The 14,158-nt window shown below is 42.3% G+C and overlaps 1 protein-coding gene across 3 annotated transcripts; it reads left to right on the forward strand.

Annotated features, from left to right (window-relative positions):
• Window positions 1-1,727: 1,727 nt before the first annotated feature.
• pi4kb (phosphatidylinositol 4-kinase, catalytic, beta) lies at window positions 1,728-12,800 on the forward strand. Of its 3 annotated transcripts, none has more exons than XM_033641334.2 (13): window positions 1,728-1,867; window positions 5,182-5,866; window positions 6,720-7,085; window positions 7,599-7,643; window positions 8,419-8,646; window positions 8,862-9,089; window positions 9,306-9,415; window positions 9,710-9,814; window positions 10,419-10,542; window positions 10,724-10,989; window positions 11,112-11,244; window positions 11,802-11,922; window positions 12,003-12,800. In XM_033641334.2, exons 2-13 carry the CDS (start codon window positions 5,210-5,212, stop codon window positions 12,182-12,184), a joined length of 2,565 nt encoding a protein of 854 aa, XP_033497225.1. In that variant the 5' UTR covers window positions 1,728-1,867; window positions 5,182-5,209; the 3' UTR covers window positions 12,185-12,800. The 3 variants fall into 3 exon arrangements, with proteins under 3 accessions (XP_033497225.1, XP_033497227.1, XP_033497226.1); XM_033641335.2 differs by lacking the exon at window positions 1,728-1,867 and adding an exon at window positions 1,915-2,183; XM_033641336.2 differs by lacking the exon at window positions 7,599-7,643.
• Window positions 12,801-14,158: the final 1,358 nt, after the last annotated feature.

The raw sequence follows: 14,158 nt of genomic DNA on the forward strand, positions 1-14,158 counted from the left end.
GTCTGTCTCATACTTTCATATGCAGATTGAAATAATAAATTATATAGTCACGATTTAATATTGAGTGGTACATCTGAAAATATAACAAATATTTATTAATTTATTTGTTTATTTATGTATATATGTATCTTAGAATTTGAGAAATACAAAAACAGTCAACAAACATCAAAATTTTAATTTACTACTGAACAACTGATGATGTTTTTGTTTTGTTTTTTCATTTAATTTTGGTGTAAATTTTCCACTATTTCTTTATTCTGTCTTTTCTTTTCTTTTCTTTTCTTTTATTGTATTTTATTTTATTTATTCTGTCTAAAGAACCTTTTGAAAATGAGAAGATGCATTTAATGGAGTTTATCCGTCAAACCACCGAGAACTCTGATTCACTGATGAAGACAATGAGATGAAACTGAAAGCCCCACAAAAAGCCAGTAAGTGGTCCTTGTGTTAAACATGCACAGTTTCCCATATTTTAAGTTTTTGCAGTTTTTTCCATATTCAGCTTCAATGCCTCATCAGCACCTAATTAATTTACTATAAAATAATTAATCCACCATGCAATTAATCATATGTCATGGATGCATTACTCCTAATGAAAAATGATTTTTTAAAAATTATATACACAAGTCTATGTAATATTAAAAATATTTCAGCTGAAACTCTTGTTTTTTTTTTTAACCCTTTAACTTTTTCCTGAAATTATTAAAGAGGAAAAACTGATCTGAATTTAAATTGTTATAAAAGCGTGTCAATAAGGTAAACGTATTAATACTTAGGTGAAATTTTGTGCATTAAACACTTAATTTCCTGCATTCTGGTGATTTTTTCTGTCAATTTATGGTGGAAATGTTTATTTGTATAAAGGAAAACACAAAATTCAGGTGACAGGTTTTTATTTATTTCTGCTGAATCAACACTTTTTTTTTTACTGTGTATAAATGAGAGACCATGTTCTGTAGAGAGGTTAAATAGTTCTGGATGCACAGAGGACATGTAGACACTGCTCTGACACAGGCATACTATGAGGCTGATTTCTACCTCAAACTTCAATTAGATCCAAAAATTCACAGAGTGCTAGAGATTTTTTTTAAAAAGTTGTCTGGTTTATTTACATATATATAAAAATATAAATTCATTCCTACAAACATGTTCCTTTTCTACATGCCTTAGATGCAACGTTGTTACTTTCCCACTGGAATCCTCTAATTTAACCTGTGATACATGTTTGCTTTATTTCCTGCCTTAGCTGGTTAAGAAGTGAAATTAAATTCACATTTTTTTAAACTATTTTTTAGTATTACATTGCATAAAAAAAAACAAAATAATTCATTAAAAATTAAAGATGTGACATAAAAACATATTTTAGTGTAATAAGTAAAATCTAAGAAAAGATGATCAACCTTTATTGATCCCTTAAGTGGATATTCAAGTGTAGCTGCAGCAGCACAAAGGCAGAAACAATTGCAGATACATAGAGAAGTTATTGTTATTATTATTATTATTATTATTATTATTATTATTATTATTATGTAGTGTTATGTACAGTGTTACATACACACGCACTATACAGTAATACTAAAAATATATAATAGAAGACAATTGTGATAATATAATATAATATAATATAATATAATATAATATTCGCAGTACAAACTGTATTATCTGTGGTACATGGCAGTCGATTTGAAACCATCTCAGTCCAGCAGGCGGAAGCACAGCACCGGAAACAGTCAGGGAACAGCAGCAGTAGCAGCAGCAGAAGAAGAAGAGCAGCGCCCCCTGGTGTTGACATGACGACCAGAGCGGATCAATGGAGGAGACAAACTGGAAATAAAACATCACTGCTAAACCACTAAACTGTCACCCGGTAAGGCTGACTCACCTGTGCACACACAGACACGTCACAGAGCTCGAGGAGCTCACCTGTGACTATGACGGAGCTAATGTTAGCTTAGCACACAGCTTTATAAACAATCTGAGCGGAGTTAGCAACAGTTGGCCTGATATTTGCCGGCTAATGCTAACATCAACCGGACAGGCTAACACTGCGGAGTGGACAGGGGGTTCGGTTAGCTTGTGGCTAGTTAGCTTTAGTTAAATCTCTAAACTAACCAGCTACAGGACGATGCTAACGTCTGGTTAGCTGGTTAACGGTAACTGCGTCTCAGCCGAGTTCCTCCACAGTAAGCTAAGCTAACAGCTTGTCTATAACTGAACTTTACACCGAGAATCTGAGCTAATGCTAACACAACAGCGTGTTTACTGTTTAGCTTTAAATAAGAAGCTTTTCAAGTTTTGATATCTATCTGTGTTAGCTCTGTGCTAAGCTAGGCTAATATCAGCTGACTCTTGGTGCGCTTGTTAACAAGAGGATTCATCAAGTGTTCAAGTGTTACTGTAAACATTTGTTTACTGTTTGAAATACAGACAGTGTTCAAATTATTAACTCAATAAAGAAAGAAGTACTCGGATGTTTTAATGCAAAAAGTAGCAGCACTACAGCGTAGAAATACTATGCAAAGTCCTGCATGTGAACCTAACTTAGATGTCAAAGTATTAGCATCTGCATGAACTTAAAGTACCAAAAATAAAAGTACTCGTTATGCACAATGACCCATTTCAGAATAATATATACGATATTATTTTATTACGATTATTAATGCATTAATGTACTCATCACTTGAATGTTGCAGCTGGTGGACGTTGAGCTAATTTTAACCACGTTATATACTGCTTTGTAGTGTAATCCCTAATACCTCATGCATTATTGATTATACTTTGAATTATTAACCAGAAACTGCAACATAATTAGAGATGTCAGATAAATGTAGTGCAGTAAATAGTACAATATTTCACTTTGAGATGTAGTAAAGTGCAAAGTACGACAGAATGGAAATACTCAAGTAAAGCAGAAGTTCCTCAAGTTGTGTAGTACTTGAGTACATGCGCAGTACTTAGTACATTTCACATTTCACCGCAGCTGTGTAAAATGACAGTGATAATGTTCAGTTTATTGTTGAGTGACTCTGATGTTTCAGCACAAACTAAACTTCATATTTTACAGGACTGAGGACACAAATCTGTTAAAATCAGATAATAGTTTCATTCTGTTGGTTCCAGATGTTTATTTATTATGGGACCACATTCCTAAAATCTGTATTAAATCCACAGTCACACGTGTTCCTGGTGTCCAAAGTGGCTGCGACCAGGTTCCTTCTCCTATCAGTTTAATATACAGCCAGACACAGAGGACAAAATCCACAGTCGTCATTCTGTCATAACTTTATCTTAAGTTAATGTGAAGCCTCAGCAGCAACATCACCTTCAGGCTTAAGTTTGAAATTCTCTCTTTGTTGGTATAAACAGACTAACAAAATCTGGAGAAACTGACACCAGTGAACTGACTAAAAAAGTTGATAAGTTGCTTATAAAAATATTGGCAGATTCCTTTTTTGTCAGTTTACTGATTTATTAATTGACTAATCATTTCAGCTCTACTTTAACAGTAGAGCCCGATCAATAAATGAGCTTGGCTGACATGTTGCCTGATATTAGCTCATTGCACATATTTATCATATCTGTGTTTATGTCAACACACTGATGATGGGAGATTAAGAAACAGTTTCTTCATTATAAAGTTAGGTTTTACTGTAAAATGTCTCACCAGCTCCATCTTATTAACTGTTAAAAGCAAAACACATTTATCAAAATGTTTATTATGTGGTGTTAGGTTGTGTAAAGCAAATTAATAATGACTGATATATCATTACTTGAGTCTGTAATCTCAAAGATAAATACCTGTATCAGCCAAAATGTAAACACTATGTAGAATCTTAAATGTTAAAAAACGTTTCTTATTTTTCAGATGTTGTGTGTCAGATGTTTCAGACTGTTCAAATGTTGCTGTGTTGACTGTTTAAATGCTGCAGTGAGTCGTGGTTTTAAAACACCCAGAGTCTCGTTAACTAAAGAAAACTCAACAGAACATGAACTGGAAAATATTCTGATGGATTTCAGTCATTTTGTAAGATAAAATCATCCTGGTGTCAGATTATCTCTTTTATATCTTTGTGTTTTAAAGTGAAGAGGACATTTGATCAGATAAATTATTAACAGGTTAATTAATGAAGTGATGAAAATAGTCATTGGTTAACCACTGTGAGTGAGTGAATCTCCTCTGATCTGCTTTACATCTATGATTAAACATCAAACACTCAGCACATCTCCCCTCCTCCTCTCTGTAATCTGTAATCTGCTCAGTGGGATTACAGCCGCACGCACACACACACACACACTCTGTGTATGTCAGGACTACATTTATAAGCAGAAGCACTGGCTTTTACTTACTTTTTCTGAGCATGTAAACACATCTCAGGGTTTCCATCAGTGGACGGCTCAGCTGTTGTCATGTGACGTCATTATGCTTTTGGATTGTCACATGAAGCATCACAGTAAATTGGGAGACACCAGGTGTCCTAAGAAGGGTCCACCTGTGGACCTCACCTCTGGGGACCATCAGGTCTGTGAGCCAATCAGAAGAGAGTAGAGTCCCCAGCTGTATAACTGGGTGCGCTACTTTTCCAACAGGCGGGGTACAATCTGATAAGAAGTGATGACGAACAGTGAGTGAGGAGCATGACTCACTCATGGAGTGGGAAACATTTGCCGTCAGAAGGAGGTGCCACCGTGACAATCTGTCAGAGCAGTCAAGGTTTATTGTGTTATTAATCAGTGGCGAGATAACAACACCACAGATAAAAAGTCATACCAGCAATCAATATCCAGCTGCTCTCATTCAGCTGTAATAACATTATGTGTTCTACTCTGCCACTTAGGGCCAAGACTGTCATCACAAAATTGAACAATTGATGTGTTTGTATCAGCCCTGTGGTCGAGGGAGGCAGCTGCAGCTTTCCCTGCATGAATTGAGCAGTGCACTCAGGGTGTGCGCCGGCTGAGATGCCCTTTTAAATGGTCTGCAGACTCCGCTTACTCAGCGCCCCACAGTCGCACGCTGGCGTGGTAATCATGCTGACCCACTAAAAATCTATTGTAAGATAAACATTCAGACAACGAAGGTGTTGCTGAGCAGAGAGAACTTTGACCTCTGATGGCCTTCAATCATAGGTGACCTCTGATAACCCCTGCTGACCTTTGATCTTTTTTCTGTGTCTGTTTCAGTGGAGGAGGGTGGAGCTTCCCAGCAGCCATGATGGAGGACACAGAGCCGGAGCTTTCCCCCGCCCCCTCTGATCAGAACAGCCCCTCCCCTTCCATCTCGTCCTCCCCCTCCCTGTCCCTCCCCTCCACCCCCTCGTCCTCCTGTGGCCCTCCCCAGGCCGTCACTCCCCCTCTGGGTGTGATCAGTGAGGGCGTGGGGGAACTCAGCCTAGTCATTGATGCTGAGGTGGCCCACCGGGCGTGTCAGGAGGTGCTGCAGAAGGTGAAGCTGAAACAGGTAGACACTGATGTCCCCGCCGGCCTGCAGAATGGGGCGGGGTCGGACCGGGAGCCGCACGCCTCCCCCTGCGGCGCTCTGAGCGTTGTGGTGAAACCACTGAAGATTCGCGAGGAGTTGGACGACTCTGATGGCCTGGCCCCCGGCTCGGTGAAGAGCGCCCGGCGGCGGCAGAGGCACAATCCTTCCAAACAGTCATGGCTGCTCCGCCTGTTTGAGTCCAAGCTGTTTGACGTTTCTATGGCGATCTCCTACCTGCACAACTCGAAGGAGCCAGGCGTCCAGGCGTACATTGGGAACCGGCTCTTCAGCTTCCCTCATGAGGAGGTGGACTTTTTCCTACCGCAGCTTCTCAACATGTACATCCACATGGATGAGGACGTTGGGGACGCCATCAAGCCATATGTGGTGAGTGTAGTCAGGAACGGGGCGGGGCCTAACTGCCATATGAGGTGCGTAGGGTCTGAGCAGGGGGTGGCGTCTAACAACACGTTGCCTAACCTGCGTCCAGCTTTGAGTCTGCTTCAGTCAGACTGCTCTACAATCATTGATGTGAAAGTTCATTCTTTAGAAGTTTGACCAAAAGTCTCTACTCAGTGTCCACTTGCTATTTCTGAAACTTTCAGCCACCTCTGATGGTCTTCATCAGGGGACTTTATTCAGTGTTCATAGAGGGAGTTCAGCTAAATACAACCACCTGTGGTCACAGTATCCACCCAAACACCTTAACAACTCCCTACTAAAACTGCCCATAAAGTCATAGCAACCTCTTAACCGCTTTTTTGGAAACCAGTGCTAGTAACCAATGTGATCTCCTTGGCAACCACCCTGAGCGCTGTAGCATCCATCTAGTGACACAGCGTCAGACACCCTGTGGCTGCAGCATAGCAGTCAGCTTAGCATTTATCTTCTGTAGCCCTCAGTAAAAGCTTTGAAAGCCATACTGTGCATTCCAGTACCCATGATTCCACACTGTTTAGTATGCCAGAACAAGATTTAGTATGTCAGATGCAGAATGCCAGAAATACCAGGATGTTCTATAGCATCCAGTCGTATTTTGTCAGTGTTAGATGATCAGTCTTAGAGGTTACGAGATGATTAACATGGAAAACATTAGTTTGAATAAATTCCCAAACAGAAAACTCACCTGCTGTTGTTTTAGTTTCCCCCTAACTCCTGTTCTGAGACGTTTTTTATAAATGAAGTTTTGTCCTGTTGATATATGATAGCATGACCTTTAACTCCTTTGTGTTGTGTTCAGGTGCACCGCTGCAGACAGAGCATCTCTTTCAGCCTGCAGTGTGCCTGGCTGCTGGGAGCGTACTCCTCCGACATGCACATCTCCACCCAGCGTCACTCACGAGGGACCAAGCTGAGGAAACTCATCCTGTCTGACGAACTCAAACCTGCGGGTCCTCGAGCTCGCAGGGACCCTCTGACTCTGACGCCTTTCTGTCCCCTGGCGTCCCCCGCCACCGGCCCCGGGCCCCTGGGAGGAGAGCACGGCCTGTCGCCCTCCAAACGCACACATCAGCGCTCCAAATCTGACGCTACAGTCAGCATCAGTCTGAGCAGCAACCTGAAGAGGACGGCCAGTAACCCGAAGGTGGAGAGCAGCCAGGATGAGGTAACGGAGGATTTGCCCTGCTCCCCCTCTGAGTGGCTAGGTGCATTCGTTGGTTGGATTGGTTAGGTTTAGACAAGAGGAGCGAGATTGGGAAGGGTTAGAGTAAGAATATCAGGGTACGCCAATCAGAGGCAGAGTAAAGACCCTGACACACCAAGCCAACTGTCGGCCATCTGTCAATGTTCGGCCTTTGATGAGCATCTGTCACCCTAGTCGCCCTGGTGTGTCCTGCACCGTTCGTCCTCGTCAGCCCTTGTCGGCTTTTTTTAGCTGATTGATGGTGTTGAATCGGCGACAGGGGAGCCTGTCATCATGCTGTGATACCGCCCAAGCCTAATAGAAACATGTTAAGATAAAAGAAACTACTGTAATAGGAATCATAAGTCTGATCTGACAGCAGTTTATAGACTCAGTCATGTCTCGCATATTTTAAACTAAATTAAAGTTTTATACTAAAACAAACAAAAGAAGTCAAAGTGATTCTCTAAACCCTCTGACCTTTGACCTCCCCAGGACACCAGCTCCAGCTCTGAAAGTCTGGAGTTTCAGACTGGTCCCGTAAGTTAACCAGCGTCATGTTCTCCCTCCAGGGTGCATTGTGGGAAATGAAGTCTGTGATGGAGGCTGTGGGTTGTGGTTCATTATGAGGTGAAGTCTCAGACGTTCAGCTCAGGTGTCAATAAACAGAAACACGTGAAGGAGCTGCACGTCTGGACTCACCGCAGTAATTCTTAGTGTTTCTGTTGGATCCAATCAGCTGTTTGATGTTGTGGGTAAACCAATCAGGACGCTGATGATCCTGTCATCATGTTTCCTCTCACTGATTCTCTCTGTTTGCGTGTCAGGTTTATGTAACAGATACATCAACAGGATGAAGTGTATCAGGGTAAGTGTGTAGGCCTGTCGTCTGCAGGACAGATGTAAAGCTCTGGGTAGCCCTGCACTAACATGATCAACTTTTCCGTGTTTATCAGACTGTTGTTGTTGTTACAGGTGTGATGACTGAGTGCAGCTCAGCCAACAACATTCAGTTTGTTAGCTTGTCTGAGCAGGTTAATATAATCTATTGACATCACAGAGAGAGATTTTACCTCCTAACATGTAAACAACAAAGTGATAATGAGCAGGGTCTGAAGTCAGTTTGAGTAAATGATAGAAAACGATGTTGGTTTAAAAAAAGATGATGTGAGATCTGTGGCTATCAGCACAAACCTGACACACAAACATCAACTTTCATCTGTTACCTGTGTCTCTCTCAGAAGACGCCCCGAGGAGACAGCAGACTCAAACCACTAACATATAGTGTCTCTGTCTCTGCCTGTTTGTCTTACAGCCGGTGCGTCTGGCTCCTCAGAGGGAGTTCATAAAGTCTCTGATGGGGATTGGGAAGCGTCTGGCCACGCTGCCCACCAAAGAGCAGAAGACTCAGCGGCTGATCTCAGAACTGTCGCTGCTCAACCACAAACTGCCCGCTCGAGTCTGGTTGCCCACCGCCGCCTTCGACCACCATGTGGTCCGAGTGCCGCACACACAGGCTGTCGTGTTGAACTCCAAAGACAAGGTTACACACACACACACACACACACAGAGGGTTTAATGTTAATGGTTATTTTCCACTTGCCTGATCAGGCAAGATCTGATCTTTCGTATCGTGACTGATATGACACCACCTTGATTACTCTGCAGTCGGGCAATCCCTATTGTTGAGCCCTGATTCTTATGACATCATACATAAAGCTGGTCATGTGACATGTGTTGGCCTCTGTGTCCCTTCAGGCTCCGTACCTGATCTACGTGGAGGTTTTGGAGTGTGAGAACTTTGAGACCTCGAGCGTTCCAATCCGGATCCCAGAGAACCGGATCAGGAGCACTCGCTCTGTGGAGAACCTGCCGGAATGCGGCATGACAGCAGATCAGAGAGCTGGCAGCTTCTCCACGGTCCCGAACTACGACAACGACGACGAGGCCTGGTCTGTTGACGACATCGGGGAGTTGCAGGTGGAGGTGAGACTCTAGAAAACTGAACTAGAGAAATAAAACGTTTCAAAATAATGTTTAAATGCAGTTGTGGAAGAATTTACACAGAGAACTAAAGTGGGCCGAGGACAGAGCCATAGCTGTTTTAATTAAGATGTTAAAGTCAAGTAATGACTAATAACCACAACAAACAGTAAGATCATCTACGTGTGAGATATAACTGAGTGTTGTTCCCTTCTGCAGCTCCCAGAGATGCACACCAACAGCTGTGATAACATCAGTCAGTTCTCAGTGGACAGTATCACCAGTCTGGAGAGCAAAGAGCCGGTGTTCATCGCTGCTGGAGACATCAGGTCTGTGCACACACTAGGGTGGTCAAAAATATCGATGTATCGTTACATATCGATTCTGAATATTCTAAATGGTTTCAGTATTTATTTTCCACAGTAAAGATACACAGGTACCAGCTGCATTACTCGCCCTCTCTTATTGTTTACGACAGTCATTCTGTTGCTCTCTGCTACTCAGCAAGAAAACAAAAGCAGGTGGTTTTTGTTTTCTCTCTGTGGTTACGTTAATGACTCTCCACCTTATGAAACAACAGATTATAAATATGTTTGTAACGCTGTCCTCTCTGCATGTTTCAGGCGGCGTCTGTCAGAGCAGCTGGCTCAGGCCCCCACCACATTTAAACGGGACCCTGAGGACCCGTCAGCTGTGGCCCTGAAGGAGCCCTGGGAGGAGAAAGTCCGGTAAGAGAAGCTCAGGGTGGAGGTGGTGTTTGTTTTCCTACAAACTTCTAGGAATACGTCATTGTTTCCCTAGAAAAAACTTCAAACAGTCATCTGATCCTTAGTTTAAATACGTCAGACTGGTTACATCAGTGTGTGTCTTATATACATATATGTATTTGAGATACGTATATGTATGTAAGACACACACTGACATACATATATGTATTTGAGATACATGTTTTGTAACATGTTTCAAACTGCAGTATACAGTATTTCTGACTGTTAGGTACATTTCTGACTATATTTCTGACTGTAGTATATACTTTTGACTGTAGTGCATATCAGTATTTCTGACTGTAGTGTATATCTGACTATATATTTCTGATTGTAGTGTATACCAGTGTTCTTGACTGTAATGTCTATTTCTGACTGTATATAGCCAACTGTAGTGTATAATTCTGACTTAAGTATATTTTTCCGATAGTAATGTATATTTCTGACTGTATATTTCTGACAGTAGTGTATATTTCTGACTTAAGTATAAATTTCTGATAGTAATGTATATTTCTGACTGTATATTTCTGACAGTAGTGTATATTTTTGTTTGTGTGTTTCCCTGCAGGAGGATCAGAGAAGGATCTCCTTACGGTCACCTCCCTAACTGGAGGCTGCTGTCTGTTATTGTTAAATGCGGAGACGACCTGAGACAAGAGCTGCTCGCCTTCCAGGTGCTGGAGCAGCTCAAGGTAACGCTATGACATCACCAACATCACATGATCAAAACACACCAATGAAAAATGTTTCCTCTGCACTTCTGTCTTCTCTTCTTTCAAACCTCTCTTCTTTTCTTCAGAGAGCAAAAGATTAAAAACTGTCAGTATATAATTATGTATTGACATGTAAAACTCTGTTCACCTCCTCCTGCAGTCCATCTGGGAGCAGGAGCGAGTCCCCCTCTGGATAAAGCCCTATAAGATCCTGGTGTTGTCGGCAGACAGCGGGATGATTGAGCCCGTGATGAACGCCGTATCCCTCCACCAGGTGAAGAAGCAGAGCCAGCTGTCACTACTGGACTACTTTCTGCAGGAACATGGCGCTCCAACCACAGAGGCCTTCCTGTCTGCTCAGAGGAACTTTGTCCAGAGCTGCGCCGGGTACAGCCTCATCTGTTACCTGCTGCAGGTCAAAGACAGGTGAGATGATGACATCGCCTCACAGCAGGTTTTCAGAGTTCGATTTGTCTTTCTGAGACTGGCCTTTACTGAGGGACAGATTTAACCCAGTATTAATTTGACCCATGACTCTGTCCTGTCAGGCACAACGGGAACATCTTATTGGACGCTGAAGGTCACATCATCCACATCGACTTCGGCTTCATCCTCTCCAGCTCTCCCAAAAACCTCGGGTTTGAAACATCCGCTTTCAAACTCACCACAGAGTTTGTGGACGTGAGTTAATTTCTCATATTTAATCATGAGTCATCAGATCTGAAATTGCTTACTGAGGAGGTTCTGTTGGTCGCTGACTGAGTCCTGGTGGCCCACAAGGAGGATTTAGGGATCCTCCAGGAGGTTGTAGTCCTGAAGTATAAATCACACACTGAGCGAGCCGCCTGTTAATGACGCTGTGGGCTAATGGGCATGTAGCTACTTCCATGTTTCAGATGATACGTCATGTTTGTAGTCGACCAATGAAGATGAGTTTACATATCACCTTGGGTTCGTCCTTCACCTTCTCAAAATGATCCCACACTTTGGATTTCCTGCCCGACATGTTATTAACTAGCCTGTGGAATAACCGCAGGTACCAGCCCTGGAAAGTAGAGGCTGTACACATGCTGGAATTGGGATTTTGGATTTGCCCCGCTGGAATTGTTCATGTTCTTCCCTCACAGTTTAGTCTGCTGCTTTATACTGTCCATGTTTTTAATTTGTAGGCTGCGGTGTATGTGTTCATGGCATCCTGGATAATGTCGTGTGTGTGTGTGTGTGTGTGTGTGTGTCAGGTGATGGGCGGTCCGGATGGCGACATGTTTAACTACTACAAGATGTTGATGCTTCAGGGTCTGATAGCAGCCAGGAAACACATGGACAGAGTGCTGCAGATAGTGGAGATCATGCAGCAAGGTAACACACACACACTCACACACACACCTGTCAGGTGTTTGCGTGTCTGTACTGTACTGACTCCGCCCCCCTCCCCTCAGGCTCCCAGCTGCCCTGTTTCCACGGCTCCAGCACCATGCGAGGCCTGAAGGAGCGTTTCCACATGAGCCTGACGGAGGAGCAGCTGCAGCTGCTGGTGGACCAGCTGGTGGACGGATCCATGAGGTCGCTCACCACCAAACTGTACGACGGCTTCCAGTACCTCACCAACGGCATCATGTGACCTGTGGCGTCATGTGACCCTGTGACCTGTGTGCGTGTGTGTATGTGTGTGTGTATGTGTGTGTGTATGAAAGCAGCATTGAACAAATGCAGAGACTGTCTACAGACTGATGATCCTCATGTTTTATAACTGACTGCAGAGACGATGAGCCTCCCTCTGTTGGTCCTCCTCCTCTTCTTCTTCTTCTTCTTCTTATTCTTATTTTATTGTCTTATTCCATATTCTTCTTCTTCTTCATCATCTTATTCTCTTCGCCTGTTTGTTGAATCTTTTTGTTGTTTCATCTTTTCTTTGGAGGAATTCTTTTTCCTTTTCGTCTCGTTTGGTTTCATCTCTCTTCCTCTTCTTTTTCCATATGTGGGCAGATGTCCCTGATTGGCTGCTCAGCCGGACTCCTTAGCCAATCAGAGAGCAGCCCCGTTTTAGTTTGAAATGTGAACACTCGGCAGGTGGACAGTTTTTACAGGTAGACAGAGTCTGTTACCATGGAAACTGAAGCTGATGGAGGACACCTGCAGACTCTTTAAAGGACCACACCGGTGTTTTAACTAACTGTAAACCACTGACCCAAACCAGTTTGTCTTCTGTCCATTAAAACAAACCAGTTTCAACCAAAGATGGTTTTTACTGTTTCATGGGTTCAAATGTTCAGCCAGACTGGATTTTGAGTTTTGGATGTTAAAAAAAAAAAAATCTGATTTTGTGAAAGCAGCTTAGAGAACATGTTTTAAACAACATCAGCCCAGTAAAGTGTATAAGAAAGGATGTAATTATAATACAACTTTGAATAATATCCTGGAACTCAAATGATAAATACTAGAAAAAAGAAATAAATAGAAAAACATCCTGTTCATAATAATCATGTGAGATCAGAGCTGCAGCTTCCTCAGGTTCTCAGTCAAGGGGGTGGACACTACAGTCAAAAACATGCATCCTTTTAACTTAATTTGCTGATTGCAAAATGTTTGAATATTTAAAACTTTATATATTAAAACTTCCTCACAGTGTGGCGCCCAGCAGTTCAGCGGGTAGCGCAGGTGTAGCAAGTATAAAGGCAGTGTCGCTGCTGCAGTGATCATGGGTTTGACTCCAGTCCTCCTGCTGTGTGTCATCCCCTCACTCTCCTCTCTCCTCCCTTCACACTCAATACTGTCATAAATTAAAGGCAAAAAATAATCTTTAAAAAGACTTCCACGTGGTAGGTTTTTTACTAAACTTCCTGTGGGAATGATACCATTTACAGGAAACTAATGAAATATCCTGAAACTCAAAGTATCTGAAAATCAGCCGATGGTCTTTAAGGGTCTACTGTGCAGTCAGTGTTGGTCGGCAGTGTCATCAGTGAAAGTGAAAGCCGACCCCAGATCCACTCTTATTCGCTATACTTGCATTTTTCCTGCGCTGTGTCTCTTGGATGGCTTCTGCTGACGATCTGGCACCTGGTCACTACCTTTTTATAAAGCCCGACCTCACCTGAGTAGGGTTGCACAGTATAATTTTTTCATGGTACAATAACCGTCTCAGAAAATATTGCAGTTTCATGGTATAATGGTGTTACAGAATTATTAATGACCCTTAAAAGAATTAAAACAGAAAGGTTATCTTTGGTCGAACAAACATTTTATTACTATAATTGAAACTTGAAACCTTTTTTAATGGAAGTATGACAAAAATCAAACGAAAAACATTTTAAATGACGAACAGTAACAGTTGTTTTATTTTGTGACGAGAGAGAAGAAATATAAAAATCATAATTTGACAAACTGAACTTTTAAGCTGTCTACAGTTGTGTCTGACTCGAACTCCCAGCATGCACTGAGGTGCGCCTCAACAGGAGGAATTTCACTTCCTGTCAAACGTCAAAGGTCACTGTGGCTTCACAGGAGTTACAGTTTTAGATAAGAAAGGACAAACAAAAGACACTGAAGATTAAAAAAAGTGACATCTGTAGGTTATGAATTTTATTTAAAAATA

Source organism: Epinephelus lanceolatus, chromosome 10 (genome assembly GCF_041903045.1).
Source record: "Epinephelus lanceolatus isolate andai-2023 chromosome 10, ASM4190304v1, whole genome shotgun sequence".
Lineage (NCBI taxonomy): Eukaryota > Metazoa > Chordata > Actinopteri > Perciformes > Serranidae > Epinephelus > Epinephelus lanceolatus.

Bases quoted from the DNA above. Each gene is read 5' to 3' on its own strand.
- pi4kb (XM_033641334.2), top strand. From the start codon at position 5,210: ATGATGGAGGACACAGAGCCGGAGCTTTCCCCCGCCCCCTCTGATCAG. The intron at 8,647-8,861 runs GTTACACACACA...GTGTCCCTTCAG, and splicing joins TGTTGAACTCCAAAGACAAG to GCTCCGTACCTGATCTACGT. The intron at 11,245-11,801 runs GTGAGTTAATTT...TGTGTGTGTCAG, and splicing joins TCACCACAGAGTTTGTGGAC to GTGATGGGCGGTCCGGATGG.